The sequence below is a fragment of the Brachyistius frenatus genome, unplaced genomic scaffold, assembly GCF_029030835.1.
Source record: "Brachyistius frenatus isolate BFR_SWC_R1_liver_20210118 unplaced genomic scaffold, ASM2903083v1 Contig_18, whole genome shotgun sequence".
In the NCBI taxonomy this organism is placed as follows: domain Eukaryota; kingdom Metazoa; phylum Chordata; class Actinopteri; family Embiotocidae; genus Brachyistius; species Brachyistius frenatus.
In genome coordinates this window covers 956831-975915 of record NW_027210617.1, presented here as the reverse complement: position 1 = coordinate 975915, position 19085 = coordinate 956831, and the positions used below count along the sequence as shown (strand labels likewise).

Sequence of the window (19085 nt, the reverse complement as noted above, 5' to 3'; positions counted from 1 at the left end):
GCCAAACCTCCTCCATCTTAACATGGTTTTCCATGTACATGTATTTCCATTTACAAACAGTACATCGATATCATCCGAGCTGGATCTGCACTTCTCCGGGAAACCAGATTGTTGTTTTGTTGTTATTTATACGACCGCTAAAGGTTGCTTAACTTTAAAACATAACTGTGGGTCATAATAAGCTGCTAGCATAAAAGACCGATGGATGTTTCTTTTGGAGGAGGACAGTCTCAACTTTGCCTTGATAAATAGCAAAACAATTCTGATAGGGCAACAGGTATAAGTTGTAAATATTGTAAAAGTGATTATTGATTAAAGAGTACATTTTCTGAGACTCAACGGCACTCTAGCCCTATCCTCTAAATACTACAGAAGTGATATGTGATTTACGGCATACATTTTATTTATGTAGCTTCAGGTAATTTTACTCTGGTTGGACTTTCCAACCAAAACCAGAGTAAAGCCAAACTGTGGCTCTTTTAATCCACCCACCACCACAAATCATGCTCAATTTTGTTTAAAAAAAAAAAAGTATTAATTTGTTCTCCTTTATATAAAAAAAAAAGGTCATATATAGATACTACATACATTGTTGCATTATTTTATTTTTTTTAAAGTTCCTAATTCAATAAAGATGTCATTTTATGATCCAGTAACACCTGCCTTATATCTACAAAAGTCTCTTTGAAACACATTTGGGTTATTTTACCACTTTTAAAATGATGAAGCCACAGACACAGAAAAATGACCTAATTGTGGCCCAGTGAAGTAGGTTATCAATTGTTACAAAATACATGACTATAGCTTTTGTGCACTCACTGCTGAAAAATGCATTTAATTATACAGTATATTCCACAAGACTTTAAATAAGTTGCTGAGTAGATTTAGCTGCCATAAATTAGCCAACACGGGCACATTCAAACAGGACATTCTGAATGCTACTGTGCTAAAAAACTTTTTCCAGTCCATTAATCTGAGATGTCAGTGGCCAATAAAACATATTACAAGACTTAAAAAGTAAAAAAAAAAAAGAATGCCACATGTTTTAGCTTTGCATGGAAAACAACAGCTTATTTCTAACTACCACAACAAGTTTACATTGATTCATAGTACAGGATAATATACATTTTTCTCAGGTTAGTCTGAAGCCTGGGTCAGACTATGGGATTGGATTAGAACATTGATGTGTGAGGCAACAAAGTTGGGCATTAGAGATAAATAAATTCACTGATATTTACAACTATGTGTTCAAAAAAATTAAGAAAAAACGGAATGACAAAAAAGAATGATCAACTACTTTGAAGCTAATATCTTTTATTTAATTGTCATGAAACTAATTTGGAGATAAAACGTCAGTATTACTAATATGGCCTGATTCTGGCACACTGCTATCTGTTATCACTTTGAAATCTATTCTTTCAATAATATAATATAATAACTGACTACTGGTGTAGATGATAATGTCGCAGGCTGCATACGTCAATTTTTTTTGCCCTAGATCTACATTTCTATTGGTTTTTGTCCGTCTTTCTCAGATTCCTGGCTTCAAAACCCACAGAAGGCCTGCAAGGATCAATATGTACATTTTGGGCCAGTTTGCAACATGGGGTAATGTGAGCCATCATAAATCTGATTTATTTTCTTTGAATCCTGCAACCCTCTTGCTCCAATTAGTTCCTGTTCATGTCACAATAGTAATCTGTCAGTAGCTTTTGAGTCTGACCGAGGCTTCAGTGGCACAAAAACTACAACTGGAAACAAGAGAAGGATCCATAAATGAATGTGCTCCTTTCTGCAGAAGAAATTCCAGTGTGTTGCACCTGACTAAGAGATCAAATATGGATAAGAAGCAAAAACAAATTAACAAATGTTCTCAGAAGCTGCCTCGGCCACAAAACAACAGAAAAGAGGACAGATAGACAAAGCGTGAAGGAAATCTGGAAAGAAAAGGAGAACAAACGACCGAAGACCTGATGACGTTAGTAGAAATGTAAGAATAGAAAATAGCCATCAGTGTAATGAGAAATCGGTCAGTGGATGAAGAGAGTGAGTCAGATAGCCGAGGAGGTTTCCTGCAGATTGCACAGGGAAGGGAAGAGAGTCAGTCAGTTTCTATACAGCAACATGAAAACAAACATGAGACACATCCCAGCCCACATTAATCCCAAGAACCTAAACTTGCAGCAGATGTTACATACTTTCTATGAACTACTACTAATTCAATTGTGACGACCATTAATAATCACCGTTAATAATCTGGTCTTCCATCTTGATATAGATGGATGTCTGCTGTCAACTGCAGACAGTTAAGTGCTCCAGTGTTAAATTAAATTAAAGCAATACATAAACTAAATTAAATAAATAAGGGGAAGGGTGGGAGTAGGAGGGGTAAACAAAAACACCAAAAAGGACCCAACACTCATTTTCATAATCTGGCCATCACTGTCACATAGAGCTGAGCGTTTACTGGCATTAGCATGTGATGAAAATGAAAATATTAGCAATCAGGCCTGTTTATGCCCACTGGCACAACTTGGCACTTTTACGAGGCAGAATAGGGGAGGCAACTGTTTTCTTTTCTTTTTTTAAACAATTGCAAAATAGCTTGCTGAGAACAGTCTTAATAAAGAAACATCGCTGCTCCATTCAAACAGGAGCCAATTCAGAGGGTGGCTCAGTGCCAGGTGAGGGCGAAATTTACATCCTTGGCTGGAATATGAAGATAATGTTACTAATGAGGGCAGTTCATGACAAGAACCAAATTAAAAAGCCAAAAGGATGGAAATGCTGGAAATGTAGGCAACTTGTTGCAAAAGGCCACTTGCACCGTGGAAGTGAAAAATCCCAAATTGTGTGTGTGACTAAGCAAAAGCTTAGACAATAGAATGAATGAACTAAATAAATTCAGTCGGTGGCAAAAAAAAAAAAAAAAAAAAAAAAGGAAAACAAAGATTTTGAGGAGCAGTAAGTTCCTGGTAAAAATGAGGACACTGTCTGTGGTCCCGTCATTGATCAGCTTAATGGGGGATTTAATACATTATCTTGCAAAACATCTTCTCAAGTCTTGTATCCCAACAAATCCATGGGATCCTAAGCTCCTGGGCCACTGCAATGTTTTTAATCACAAATCTTGGTATTTGGCATATAATCTATTCCATCTGAAAACTAGAAAACTGTGCTAAGAGTTTGCTCTGGCATGGAAAAGCTCAGTAAATCTTCCCCTATGTTTGCTTATCTCTGTATTAGTCTTGATTGTACAAAATTATGTGGCGTATATGGATTATATTTCGGGGGAGAGGAGACAGAGGATTGGTAAGAGGGAAACAACAAAACAGGGAACTTGTGTATAAATCAAAATCTATCGCAGTTCACAGTCAGGGCTTGAGCAGGAAAGGCTGGACTGGGCTTGTGTGGGCTGAATCAAACTGGGAGAACACTAAACACTTACCAGGGCAGTTGCGATAGGAAACATTCTGTGTTCTTGGTCCTATTCTGGTTGGGCATGGACCTTGAGAAGCAAAAAGACGGGGCTACAGAGATGCATGTTTTGAAACTGCTTAGAGTGAAGTGAGGACCTGTTCGTATTTCTATTTGCTAGACTTTGAGAGTCCTTGGGCAGAAGTTTGTTTTTCCCCACACTACAGCGGTCTCGACTGTTTCCTTGAGGCAAAAGACGATGGCAAAAGACAATCATAACAGCGGGTGGACATGAGTGCACCTTGAGGCTAATCCTACTATTAAGGTTTGAGGTAACACAGCGAGACATAGGATCAATACTTTACTTAACTATAAGGCAAGTAGAGAGAGAGAGAGAGAGAGAGAAAAAAAGCACCAACACAAGCAGTTAGGAAGTAAAAGCTACAGGATTAGTCTTCACTCACTAAGTTGGACTCAAACACCCATTATTGCTTATTCCATCTTTAATTACAGGTCCTCAAAGCCTCAGAGAGGTTAACCTTTAAGATGTAATGAGTTTCACCATCTAATGATGTTCACTAATGCATTCTGATTCAACACTAAGGGGAGCAGCTTGGACAGGTATACTGGTAATGAGCAATGTAGAACAGACATGTTAAGTAGGAATGGAAAGAGCTGCAGAAAAATTGTGCATTATTTATATTTTGGGCGTGAATTTCCTGTTTCAGCTCATTCATAACCTGAACGCCATCTAAAGACTTTAGTCTACAAAATACTCATTTAAAACTACAAGAGCTGCCAAATACTATCACCCTATCACTCCCACTCTAATTATTTCAGTTCCACCTGATTAGTGATTCTGGCAATTCATCTAAATCTTTGTCATTAATCAGTTCGTAAAGGTTACACGGGGGAATTTCCTTCACAAATTGCAAATGAGCATGGCAGCTTAAAGGACAAAGGGGAATTTTAATACAAAGGGCAATCTAAAGATTGTTTGGGAGCTGAATGGCAATGAATATTTTACCATCAGAGGAACAGACAAAATGTTAACACTATCTCTTTAGATGAAATATTACCTTGTTGACTTACGAGTGGAGCCATTCTGTTCTGTTACATAATGAAACATCTGTTAACATATTTCAACACCTGTTGTGTGAATGTATATTAAGCCATCAAGGTGAGCTTTGCTTTTTGCCTGATAGACTTCTCTGTAGAAGACTTGAGTAATGAAACGCTCGCTTGCCATCACAGAGAGTGAGCACAACTTCCTCTGCCCTCCCTCTTCTCTGCTACCTCATAACCAGGCACGTCGATCCGCTGGAATACGGTGAGCACATCAATAATAAGCGCAGTGCAGAAGAGGACTAAAGGGTTTTACAGGTCATATTTCATGAAAAGTTAATAGTGTGACAGATGGAAGAAGAGACAGGGAAAAGGTTGCTGGAAGGTGTTGCAGACGGAGAGAACAGGCTATCTGGACAAGGCAGGGAAGAAATGGGACAGGATATGGTAAGACACAGAAGAAAGACTGAGGGTAGAGAAAAGGATGGGTAGGAGGGTAAAAGGTGGAGGAGGGTTTTCAATTCATGACAGAAGGGTATTACTTACTGTAGGGCACACACTCATACTGGACCTCCAGGTACTTGTAGGTCCCTGGGCAGGGGTCGGGGAAGACGTCTGAACCCGTGATCACAATGCACTGGGTCCGATTGTTGCATCTGACAAGAAAAAAAACAACAGAGAAGAAATAATTACTTTTGTGCCTGAATACCATAATGCCAGCCTCTTCGAAATATTAAAATTCCCCAACAAAGAAGTGAATGGAGCAACAGACGGCAAAAATAATACTGAACTGGTGTCATGATGTAACAATCCTATTAAATCTACTAGCAATAAAGTCACAGCCAACTCCATTGCTTTTCACTTAGCGCTGGTCTATTGGGTCTCATGGTGTAAAAGAGGTCCTTTGTGCTCTGTACTATTCTGTATGTCTTTTACAGAAGATTGCATAATCTGTCTGAAGGTGTGTGAGGCCAAGGAAAGAATCCAAAAAGCCTCTGCGTGAGGTAGTTTTCCTTATCATAATACATTATTACCTGTTTGGTCAGTAACTGGTCAACAATTTATTAAATTCAGAGTTTTAGAAATCAATCTGACATACAATCTGTTCTTTAAATGTGATCCTACCAGTTTTAATCCAATTAAATTGTCAAAATAGCCCGGTAACAACATAACTAGAATTGAAATGATTTTGATGGCTGTGTTTAATAGAAATAATAATAAAAAGTTTATTATTTATACCCATCACTTTGGATTTTTTGATTTGATTGTTCTTTGTTTGTCCAATGACCTTGCTCAAATAAGCTCTTCATCAAATGAACAAGAAGTAAGCAGCACAGGCTAAATGTGTGTACGTGTGTGCGCATGAGTGTGCACTCCTGTTTGGGCGTTTAGGGCAAGGGGAGGCGTCCAGAAAAATATTTGTACTGGAACCAGTCACAATTATGTTACGGTGCAGGTTGTTAAACATATAACTGCTCTCTTGCAATTAAAACTCTGTGAATAAAGTGAAATCTGGCATCAAATTATTTGTACATAAACAGCATGAATCAATATAACAACAAATGTCAGAGGAAACAAATGAAGCCTGATACATATTGGAGAATGACTGCATTGGGACTTCATGTGATCTTGGAATTTACCCCCCAACAATACTGATGAACAACCTGTGTGTGTTTCACTCCAATGTCCTGACATTGATTTGAGCTTGCTCCTGCTCTGAATTGGTCTACATGCTGAGCAGCTAGACGAGGCCCCCAAAATGCCATCAAAGGTCTCATTAATGATCTCTGTAGCTTCAAAAATTTTAGAAATTCAATCAGGGTATTTTTCAAAATTAAATAAATAAATACCATTTTCAGTGTATTGCAAAATGTGTCTCATTATGGTGCACTTTTACAGGATTCAATTTAAGATGATCTGTTCATAGATATATTTATAGATATTACAAATCACATGCAGGTTATACTAGAAGTTTTACTTGTTCATGAAAAAAAAAAAAATCTGATTTCATATATAGGCATTTTGTTCTTCATTCCACTAGCTTTTTGCAGTGTCAGAAGTGAATTTCGGTCTCTGCCATCAACATCTGGAGAGCAGCCATTGTAAATGAGCCTGTGCTGTGCTCTGAGGTTCAGGGAGTTGCAGGTGACCACCCTCTTGCTGCACTGAAATCACGATAATGACATCAATACCCAGAGCAAGCCGTCTTTGCTACCAAGGGGACTTAAAATTCTATTGGCTATGTGAGGAGCCCGATCAATAACTCTGTTCTGCTGATTTAGCAGGGCCCAGAGATAATATTTGTTTCTTCTTATCACAGACCAGTGTGCCCATTTACAGCAGATCATTGGAAAATGTATTACTGGTCGCATTGTGTTGTGCTTTGGGCTTTGCCTTTGTTTTTGGGGCTGCAGAAGTAATCACTGCTCTGTGCTCAAATGTCATTAATATAATATTAGGTAGTGCAGCGGAACAGGGTAGGGTTGGTTGCCATTGAGGTGCACAGCTATGAACGGATGCAGGGGGCTGGAAATTGCTGCTGTTTTGGTTTTGGAATGAAAACAACCATGTCTTAGCTGAATATCATGAATGTATGCAGGATGTTGTGGTTTACAGCCAAAACCCAGAATCCAGAAACTTATATTGCTGCTGTGTTCTGATGAAAAATGCACAAAATCACAATAACAGCAGGGAACACAGCCACACACATTTTTTTTTTCTTCACAAAAGTACATTAGCAGTGCATGTCCCTGTTCCTCCTACGCTATTTCTAACAATCGGTAAAAGCGTTCACTTTCCTAATTTTACCAAAAGAAACAAGAGAGTTTCTTTTCTTTTCGTAAACACCACCTCGTATCACACAGCATACACAGATATTTGCATCCATATCAGACTGTGCATCAGTGTTTAGTGGAGATCTCAAGGGGCATTTCCCTTTAATAATGACCTCCACGTGTGATAACAGATGAAAATATCAGCGTATTGTAGTTGTTCTTATGGAAATTAATTTACTGTTTTGGAATTAAAAACATGCGCCTCATGCTGGGACCATAATATGCTGCTTGCTTTTGTGGGCAATATTTCATGAATCTGCAGCACTTTCCATATATTATATGGTCACTTTGATGATTCTGTCTCCTTTGCTCATGCATAAGCATATCATGCAGGAGCAATATAAATTACGGTGCTTTATCTACCAGATTCCAATGAGACTGGGAAATGAATGTCTAGTTTATATTAGGCATATGAAAGAGAATGACATCAAAAATAAAATTTGTGACACTAATGAGACACAGACCTGCCACCATTACTCAGGCAAATGTATTAAACAACAGTACATAAGCACTAAAAAAAAAACCTCATATTTCTTTTGAAACAATGTTGACATAAGTGTTGATAGCTGCTTCTGATATATTGCCCTAATTTTAGAGCAGTGGAGCAGGGGGGGCCCTGATCTATGGGATTGTGACTCTGATTCCCATCTCATCTGTGAAACCTCGGGCATCTCCTGAGACCAATTGAAAAAGCCCAAATGACTTCTTCTATGCATAGTCTTAGCCCTCATTTTGAAAGAGAGCATGTAATTGAAATTCCTCCCATAAAAAGTTCAGAATTGGGGTTTGCCAGGGCACAGGTCTCAAAGTGCACACTAATTAAATACATGTAAAATATGATATATCTGACTATCTTTTGATAGTCTGAGGCTATGAAGTAATTAATCATGTACATAATGAATATTAAGTCAAAGGAAGCTTTTCTCCACTTTCCTCCAGAGTGAAACATTCTTCTTCTATAAATACCTTGATTGCTTAACTGGATTTCACTGAAGCAAAAGTGGAAAGAGAACCCATTTATTTAACTTGTAATGCAAGAGAAAGAATAATGTGTGGAAAAGGAGCTTGATATAAAGTAATTTTGAGGCAAGAAAGTTGGAGCTTTTTTCAGCAGGTGTATTATCTAATTGTTTGGTGATGTGTCTGTTTTAGTTCTTATCAAGAAAAGTATACAAATTCATCTGAATGAAAAGAGGTGTGTTCACATTCTTTGGGTGGAAATATGTCTAAAAGATCCATGCTTTAACCAAATCCTGGCCTGTTAAGACCTGATAGAAAATAAAACAAATTAAATAATACAATGAAACATTGAACAGTACTCTGAACTCTTAGTATGACCTGGTGCATAGGACAAGGGGTCATAGGCTAAAATCAAAAAGCTTTACAGCAAATAGATGGAGCTATGTCTACAATTATTTAGAAATTTTTAATTATCAAAAAATAGAGAAAAAGAATCTGATAATATTTAGAAAAATAAAATGATCTAAATAGTACCAAAATGACAAAAATAAAAGTAACACAATTCTTTCCTTAAAATAAGTGCAACATGGAGCTTCATTCTGCTTTGATTGCCTCCATTTCTCCCACCGGCCTGGTAATCACTCTGAAGTATTCCAAATGTAATCCTCTCACATCTCTGACCTTTTGAGAGCGGCACACATCAGTACAATTAGAGTGTCATAGAAAATGTTGCTTGGATTTGATGCAAATCTCTTTTAAAAATGAGTACTCCCTGCTGATAGTGGGATGGTGTGCAATAAGATGCCAACAAGGTGTAACTGATGGCACTCCTGATACCATGTATCCACATGCAATTTAACCTTTTCCACCGCTATCATAAAGCATGTCAGAGGAATAATTGGACATGAAGATAATGTGCTAATTTAATAATAAATTGCCTCAAGTCAGAAAATTACAAACTGTGCAACATTTCTATCAAATATAGTAAAAAGTGTTTCTTTGGCTTAAATACTGTAGAACTGTATTTCAGATGTTTTTCACAAATCCATCTCTCAACTGACACAATGTCATTTTAATCAGTTCAGCTTTTTTAGTCAAGCCGCAACTCTAAGGTCATAATTCAGTCAGCTGCTATACTGTTTTAAAAAAAAAAAAATTGTATTTTAAATCAATTCGCGAATCATCAATTTAATATCAAAATAAATCAGCCAATGAATAACAAAAAAATTGCACAACAGAAATTCCAGGATACGTGTGAGGGAAATTAAAAAAAATAGTGTTTTGAGAGCTTGGTTACACTTGTTTAAAGTTCCTGTCCTTGCATCAATTAAATCATCATAAATTCATTCCCCTATGTCTAAAACTGGCATAGATGTAATTTGACACCGTTGCCTTCATTTAATACTTGCGATGAAAATGGAAATAGTTCCCACCTCTATCTCCACCCACCCATCTGCCACTCGCCTGCAGCCTGATGTTACGGAAAGCCCAACCCTGCAACTTAATGGCATTGGTTCTTTAGGTTTGTGATGTATGAAACTCTGCCTGTCTGAATCCATGTTTTTGAGACTGTCAGTCTGTCACTGTTGTTCCAAAAAGCTGGAAATGCTGAGGCATGGGATGGCTTATTTTGCTACATGAAATGTAACATGGTTAAAACTTGATTGTTTTTAATGCAAAGAACATTAGCTTCACAGTTCAAACATCTTAATCTCTAGTTCGCATGTTAAGTATAGAATTATTTCATATATATTCATGTTAAAACAAACAATATTTGTAAATAGATTTAAATCCTTGAATTCAAAGCTTCCAAACTGAACCTGTGAAGTTACTGAGGTTACTGGTGGTTTAAACCCATTTGAAGTTTCTCGTGAAACATCATGTAACCTGCGCAGTTTACACAAAGGGTACAATGCCCCGTAATTGTGGAATCCTGGATTGTTTTGCCACTTCTCAATTTTCTATCCCTCAACACTCGGCAAGCCTAAGCAGCCATTTGTAATTCGCAATATAAAAAATAGCAGCAGAAGAGAAAACAATCGCTGTCTAACTGGAGGAGAGAAGTGACATGAGTGAGGGGAGCACATTACAGAAAAAGGCACAATCTACTTCCTAGTGCTCCCAGTTTGAATTTCAATCAAATTAGCGTCTCTTAAACTCAAAGTGACCCGTCTAGCTCCATTTCATCTGAAATGCTGATGAGGTTCATGGCACAATTATCAAGGCAGACATCTCTCTCAAGAGGCAAGCCTGTTGATAGCAGAGAGGCCACTGAAAAATTAAATCATTTCCAGGGCCACGAAATGGCAGCAAAAGAAACAATCTGTTGCAAACAGGACACAACACACACACACACACACATCCTCTACACACACACACACACACACACACACACACACACACACACACACACACACACACACACACACACACACACACACACACACACACACACACACACACACACACACACACACACACTTTATAAGTAATCACTTCCAGTATCAGTATATTTGGACCATTTTCTAAGGGGGTGGCCCAATATTGTTTCAGGAAATAGGTCGTTAGAAATTAACCATTAGCATCCTGCTTTCAACTTAAGGTCTGACCCAATAACTGGGTACGACATCCCAGAAACTTGTAATTACTGTCATATGCTTGTGTTCGTGCTATATTTACTGGAGCTGCCAATGGTGCTCCACGGGGGGATTCCAGGCTCTTGAAGGAGTTAGGGGGAAGGCTGTCTGACTCGCATCCGTCCATCTCGCCTATTGATTTTTAAACCAGAAAAGGTATATCATTGTGCCACAAAAGTCAATGGAAATACTACTGTGACCTTCTGCTGGTCGAAATGTGACCTTTACAAAACGACACAATGCCGAGCTTGAACACCCAAGCATGAAGACAAAGCTGCACGGGAATGGATTTAAAAACAACAATGTTAATGTCTTGAAGTGATCGACTCAGACTCCACATTTCAATACAATAAAAAGGCTGCTCACTCTCAAGCATGATGAGTTTTCAAAAAAACTGAAAAAAACCCTGCACATCACATGGAGATCTCTCCACACACAGTCAAAGCTTCAACAGCTACCGGAAATACTGGCTTGGAAGGGATGATTCTTATTCAAACAAATATTCTCTATTTTATAGTTGACAGTTCATTCAGATCACTTTGTGCAGGAAAAGGTTATTTTTCTGTAAATCCAAGTCAGAAATATCAAATGTAATCCTCTTTCATTCAATGTCACATTTTTGTCAAAACAGTTTGTGACCTTTTTTTTAATTTTTTTTTTTTAACACAAACAGACTGTGATACTTCAGAGCAAGTTTGTAGAGAATTTATCTGAAAATCCAGGCACTGCACAGGTTTTAACAATATTATTTACAGATTGTAAATTATAAAAGGTATATTTAAAAAAAACTTTGTTGAAGAAAACTGCATGTCACAGATTATTGATACTATTAATACTAACAAGAGTGGGTAATACGGAGAAAAGTTCTTACATTGGTATTTATGATTTTATATTGCAGTATGAATGTGACTACGCATCATGATATCGTGCATTTTCTGGAAACTCACCCTGTTTATGGATCAAATTACCCTGACCCTAACTGGTTAATTCATGAAATTAAATACAACAAAAATCAATATACAGGGTCACATTTATAATAATAATGATTTAAATAAAAAAAAACTGCCCTAAAACAATCAGTTTGCTTCATTGAGCAAAATTGTCTAATACATTCAGATAATGATAACAGCAAAATCTGATTGAAGATTACAGTAAAAAAAAAAAATTAGATTAGATTAGATTTAGATATTATTAATCCCACAGTGGGGAAATTTAGTCGTCACAGCAGCATAGAAAACACAAAAAAGGTGCACACAATATATTACTGCCACAATAATTTTACATGATGTAACGTGTGTGTTGGTGAATCTACTTCTCTAACATTTAATGGAATTTAATTCCAGTATAAGCAGTTGTTTGGTTGATGAGAATCACTGCTGACTGTTCATACATTTTATTTTGTATTTAGCATCATCATCACCAATTGGTTAGAGAGCAGTTTCATGCCTCATGAACTTTTGCACACCCCTCTGAAACGCCCCGGCTGAATCTGGATCTTTATGAAATCTTAATCCGCTGTGCTTTAAATAAACACAAACACCGTATGTACAGAGAAGAAGAACAAGGCGGTGTGCTGTCAGCCGGCAACAATGCAGCTCCTCGGAGAGCCTTGCAAGCAGACCTGTCACTGATATAAATAGTGTAAGTAGCATCATTTAGTCTCCAGAACTGTCTCACATCTATTGACAAGAACTTGGAGGATACAGCTGATTACATGCTAATACTACTCATTTTAACACAACAAAGCTGCTGTAATCTCCCTAATGAACATCATAATGTTTGTAAAAAATCTGTCGCACTCAAGCTGTTAATATGTCATCAAAAAAACAGATCATTTAAAAAAAAAAAAAGTTGGCTGGTAATAATAATTTCCATGATAATTATTAACGACTCAACTCAGTCTAACTCGTGGTCGTCCAGTAATCCCGCTGATTAATTTAATCTTCTGTGTTAGAGAGCTATCTGCATTGATCACTCTTGTCAATGATACTCTCCTTAGAAAACCCATGATCCACCGGCATGGCAGGAACCAACCATGTTACGTTACAGCAATCAATGACCTTGTTATTGAATACTCACAATGAAGCTCATTAGTCAAAGAATAATCAATAGATGGAAGCCACTTATTCATATTGTATATCTCAATATGTCATTTTTAGTAAAAATTGTGAGTCCAAGTCACCTTCGTTTTAGCTACGCTTCCTACTGAGATAAGACTTAAATAAATGCCAACCATGCAGCAGATGGTGAGCGCATGCATAACTAAATGCATTACAGAATACTATTTAAATACACTCAAATGACAGTTTTAATTTTGTGGATGTTATCTGTGGGGTGAGAATGTGTTTGCCGTAATTATTATTATCATCAGCGCAGACGAGGAAACGGAATTATTAGAAACAAAAATCCTAAAAAGAAATAGAAATCACGTCACTGATTATTAGTATCAATTAATTAATTATTTCAAACTGTACTGCCATATAGTTTCACATCTGCTGGGGAGGTGTCCACGTGAAAAATTCCTGTACAGATTATTACCTACTTGAGTCGACTAATTGCTTGCAGCTGAATGTTCTAATTGAGCCACAACAGTCCTAAGGCTATTTTCATAAAATCATTGTGCTCATGAATATAATATGCCAGCTAGATATAAAAACAACTTGGAGTGCCAACAGGATCTATCAAACTCAGTGAAGCCTCAATCCAATTCTCCACACTTCAGGGCCACATCAATTTCAGATGTTTAAAAGTGAACACAGTTTTTCACGCAAGTGCTAATGTGATGTTTCCTACACACTTAAATTAGTAGACCAGAGCAATTATGGCGACAAATATTTTTGGCTCTTCAATCCTTTGATTGATGGACGCTGTATAGTAACAAATACATTCATTTTTTTTCCATATACAGTGTGTGCGCAGTGAATTGTTCCACATAAGGAAAATCTCAGCTGCCTCTGCAGGAGCCGGAGGACGGACCACAGTTTGGACTTGTGGTGAAGTGACGGGCTCAGTCCTCACAACAATGAGACAAACTCTGAATTCCAAATAGGCAAAAAAAAAAATCACATTTCTCATTTGAGGATGATTAATTCTGACAGCGGGGACATTCTTTCATTACATTTGCTTCCTATTTTAGTTTATTCCTGTAAATGAACAGACACGAGACAAAGGATCACTGATTAGGTCCATGTGCAATCCTGGGCATTTGTCAAGCTGTCAGGGAATCTACTTTCAGGACTCGATTCATGACTTGATTAAGAATTTAAGAAATAAAATCTATGACTCTTACTCACTTAAATAATAATGAATTAATGTGCGCTCACATTTCCATAGTGATATCTCACTAGAGCCTGCACAATGACGAAAACAATCTACATATGGCACATTATGCAAATATAAGCTTTCAGTTTTTTTTTTTTTTATTGCTTGTTTTTTATTTTTTACTTCTTCATGCACTATCAGATGCAAACTCGTGAGGTTATTTTTTGAACTCGTGTACCAGAGAGACCTCTTATGTCACAGATTTCTCTTAAAGTGCACAGATTCCTCTCTGCTCTGAGTATAATAGCTCAGCACCGACATCGGAATACTAAAAATGCATTTAAAATAACATCTGAACTACGGACTCTGGCACTCTCAGGATATGCATATTAGGAATGAACCCGAGTCACTGAGACACTGGCGGAGAGCGTTTCGAAGAGACTGTTTTGGATTTGTTGTCAGGCTCCTGCTGGGTTAGTATTTGTGCTTCAGTGGGCTGTTTTTGTGTGAGCGAGGCTGAGGGCAGCGTAATACACAGGGCCACAAGCAGGGAGCAGGCGGGCTGCAGCCTTTCAAGACAGACAATGTGAGTCAGCTATCTGACTTCATCAAATAGGACGTGACAATAAACCCCCTGAATACAAGGGCTCGACTGTTTTATTTCATTATTTTTTTATTTCCCACGGCGGCTCGCCAGAGTTGCTGACGGTCTCATACCGTCCAATATCTCTCTCTGTGGCAGTCATATGTCATTCCATCCTGTGCACTTTGGCTCCGATGGCATCCCCTATGTGACAACTGGCCTCATGTATTAAGTCTCATGTATACAGTGTTTCTTGGAGGAACCCTACTGAGTTTGCATGCTTGTGTGCAAGTGCATGCACCTCCGTTGGTTTGTCTTTCCGTGTCAGTGATAGCCGGAGGGACAGTAGCTTTGAAATGCGGGACATCTGTACAGTCAGTGATCAATCAGCAGTGTTATTTTCATCTACAAAAACTATGGTAGAAAATATACATTGACAGCCTATTTTTAACAATAGAAGTGAACAAAATGAAATATTTCAAGATGAAAACAAAGAAATGTTTTAGATGTTTTTTTTTGTTTTTTTTTTTTGTCAACAAATAAAAACTAAATTAAAATTATGGAGAAATGTACTGATAAAGTAAACACTGTTTTAATGCAAAGTATTCTTCAGTGACCAGCAGTTTATGTGGAATCACAGATACTCCAGTTACACGTTTGTTTTATTCATATAGATTTATCTGTTTGACTTATTGGACTGCTGTAAATAAGGAGCACCTTACATTATTACATTATGTTTCCATCAGTAATGTTATCAGACGGTTCTTGGAAGAAACAGATTTATGAACTAAACTCTTCTACAAATTTTCTTTTACCATTGTGACATGAAACAGTCAGTCTGGAAATGATAATGTTAATGTGATTTCCTTAAGGAGGGTCTGTTGTATCACTGCTGAGGAGAGGGATACTGAGCCTTTTAACAGTAACCTTGTAGTACATGAAAATAAAACAAGTGACTATGGTAATTGTACACAAAGATGGCGACAGCTACAGAGTCAAATACTTGGGGAAATATATAAATTATAAATGTAAAAGTTAAACCCAAATGTCTCATGTTTGTTGTTAAAACTAGCAGATAAACAAAAAATGAATACACATTTTTGTCAAAAGACTAAAACTAAAACAACATTAGGTGCCGAAAGGAGCACTGTCAATCAGAGGGAATTTAGGAAATATGGAGCATCTTTGAGTCAATCCTGCCAACAGCCTGCTTTAATCTTATCAACAGAATTTACCAAAGAGCCAATACAGAAGATCAGTTTGTTGAAGTTAAGGAAATACCAGTAGTGGAGGAAGTATCCAGAACATTCACGGAAGTAGTCATACCATATGACAATTAAATGTCCTGCAATCAACTTTTTACATGCATCAATGTCCAGACATCGTATCAATGTACTTAAAGTATCCAATTAGAAAGTACTCATTATAAGTATTATTAATACTGCTATTAGTATCATTAATGTTGTCATATGTACGCACTACTTCAATATTGTAGTCGAACCTGAGCAATTTGTTACATATATTTTGTTCTTTATCCTTGTACTGCTTTGTGTCACACGCACGCACACACACAAAGGAGCACATTAAAAGGATTTTGCTAAGAGCAAGTAGCTCAGCCTCACTAATACGGCAAATAAAGCTAACACTGATCGACTAATGTTGGCATACTTAATCTAGATCGCACATTTGCAACGTAATGTATATATCAGCCGAAATTACAATGGACAGAGGAATTACCTCCTGCAAGCCGGATCGGATCAGCAGTTTGTCAGTGGTGTCAAATGAAAAAGGAAAGAACAGTTTTGTTTTTGAGAACGCTGTCGAAAAGTTGATTTGTGATGTGAATTTGTTGTACTTTTTGGCTCTGGTTGTTGTTTTGTTTGTTAATCTGCTCTCTGTTCACCTCTGAAGTCCTGATGAAGTTTCTAATTTTCTTTTGTTCAGGATTAGCAGTCTAAGTATTGGTGCGTTAATGTCTTGTGGGTTATTGATGCTGACATGCTACTGTTACCCTTTTCTTTTTTTTTATCTCACACTTGCATTTAATTTTGCTATTTTCGATCGAGCAAATTGATCCAAACAGTGAGCTTGTTTTTTTCCCCTCGGTAGAAGATTTTACTTCAAACACAAGGAATGCAGAGGATTTCTTTTTTTTTTTTTTTTTTTAGGAAAAATGGATGCCGACGAGGGCAACCAGAAAAAAATAAAAGGGTCAACAGTGCTCCAGAACAATGGAGCTGTTACTGTGCCCTGTCAATAATGTTCTAAGGGTCCTGTAACTTTGCCAGATCCCCGATTTTGAAATATATTTTTTTTTTGGCACTGCACAGAGATGTCAGCAGTTTTACCTTTGTGACATGATCTTGTAGGCGTCTGGAAGATAGCAGTTGATGTTCTCCATCTGGAAGGGGTCGGCGTCGCAGATCTTGTCATCTGTTCGGCCATAGTTGGCACTTTCGATCATTATGACATCACTTCCTGGACACCGCAGATCGATGGGGTAACCCTCACAAGACAGCTCTCTCCGTACTAAGCCAAATGGCAGGGCAGCACGACTAAACCCTGCGGGAGAAGAGAGGGAGAAAGAGCTCTGTCAGTGCAAATCGAAGGGAGATGTGGAGCTGTAGTGAGGAAGATGCTAGGAAAGGCAGAGGACACACGATAGAGCAAAACTCCTGGCTAGGATTGCTAGCCTGACATACATCAGTATATTGAATGAACATTTCAGATCTCAACTGCACCAGGGAGCTAATGGTGTTAGTATGTCAACCTTGTGCCTTAACTGGTCCTGAAAAAAATAAATCGATAATTGTCATTAAAGTCTAGTTTGTTGGCTTAAATGTCTGGAGGCTTTTACTCCCTCATGACCATCTATGGAAGCACACTGACACAATACCAAAATCAAAATGTAACAGTTGATGTGATGGTTAAGAAAAGAAAAAAAAAACATTACAAAATGGGTTTTTTCAAAGTCACTACTGTCTTGTGATTCATTTCAATATGGCAAAGGACTGTCATTGCAGAGTCTATCACTGGCGACTTGTGGTTTACTTGCAATGCTCATTTTTTTTCCACCCAAAATGAAAAAGAACAACAAGAATGACAACATGAGTGTAATTCAATCCACTTTGCAGCGCTAACAATCGAAGGGAGGGCTATAGGGAGGCTAGAAAAAAAGACAAGTTTGTGAATATGTGCGTGTGTGAGTGTTTGTCAGGGAGGGTGAGGGGGTAGGGAAAAATAGAAAGCAAAAATCAATAGTATGGCTCTGTAAATATGAACAATGCCAAAAGCCATACTTAAACTAAGAGTGAACTACATAAACTATACCAATCCATATATGTTTTTTTTTTTTTGTAAGAGCAGCTTTTTGTTGACAGAGTTTATAAAGATTGCCAGTTTCTCCTCTGTGCATCTAGTGGTGATTTGGTCATCCCTTTGATTTTGATTTTATACACTTTATTAATCCCCGAGGGGAAATTTCTTCACTCCAGCAGGGGGGCTTTCAGGGGGGAGATGCTGCAGCAGGCTGCCACTAGTGTGGCGCCAGGTAACCTGACCTGAGGTGCATGTTTTTGGATGATGGGAGGAAGCCGGAGAACCCGGAGAGAACCCACGCAAGCACAGGGAGAACATGCAAACTCCGCACAGAAAGGCCCAGGACCGGATTCGAACCCGGAACCTTTTTTGCTGTGAGGTGACAGTGCTAACCACTGCACCACCGTGACGCCCTTGAGGTCTTAAATTAACAGTGTCACTACCTACAACGTGGTTGATGGCTGTGCTGTTAGTGTCTCCAAAAGCTCAATTCCCCTAATGAGGTTTAGTTCACAGTCGTGGGAGAAAATAATGTTCTTACTACTTCTCATGCACTAATTTGTTTGGCTCCTGGGCAAGTCGGACAGATCCATATGAGCGTTTTGCAAGATATATTTTGTTTGGTGGCAGTTTACTTAAAGCCGCTGACTAAGTCGGCCAAGAAAGGCTGAGTTCATTTTACCCTATTGAATGCTTCATCAATTAACTACCAATACAATTATCTTTGTCTGATTAAATGTTAAGCTACAGTGGCGGGATTAGCATTCTGTATTGTGCGCCTCGCCTGGAAATGCTCTTGTGGTATTTTACAAAGGAAGATAAATGTCAGTTTGTATTGCCTGATCCTCTGTTTGTGCACCAATCAGGTGAAAGTCGTACTTCTGAAATGCTCGATGAAGAGCTCGGGGTGAACAAAGGATATCTGTGTGGAGGAGGGCAGTTGCCCTGGCCTATCTAACCTCTATAAGACTTTATTTGTTTGGGAGCATACAATCATCAGGGAAGGCTCTT

At 38.0% G+C, this 19085-nt stretch overlaps 1 protein-coding gene across 33 annotated transcripts in view; it reads right to left on the bottom strand.

Annotated features, from left to right (window-relative positions):
* The window catches only part of adgrl2a (adhesion G protein-coupled receptor L2a), a 96598-nt gene that overhangs the window by 39794 nt on the left and 37719 nt on the right, over positions 1-19085 (bottom strand). For all 33 annotated transcript variants that reach the window (XM_069694707.1, XM_069694709.1, XM_069694710.1 and 30 more), the window contains exons 3-4: positions 17105-17318; positions 5029-5138 (exon numbers count right to left, since the gene is read on the bottom strand). In XM_069694707.1, the coding sequence (XP_069550808.1) occupies positions 5029-5138; positions 17105-17318 (324 nt within the window). The remainder of the gene's footprint in view (positions 1-5028; positions 5139-17104; positions 17319-19085) is intronic.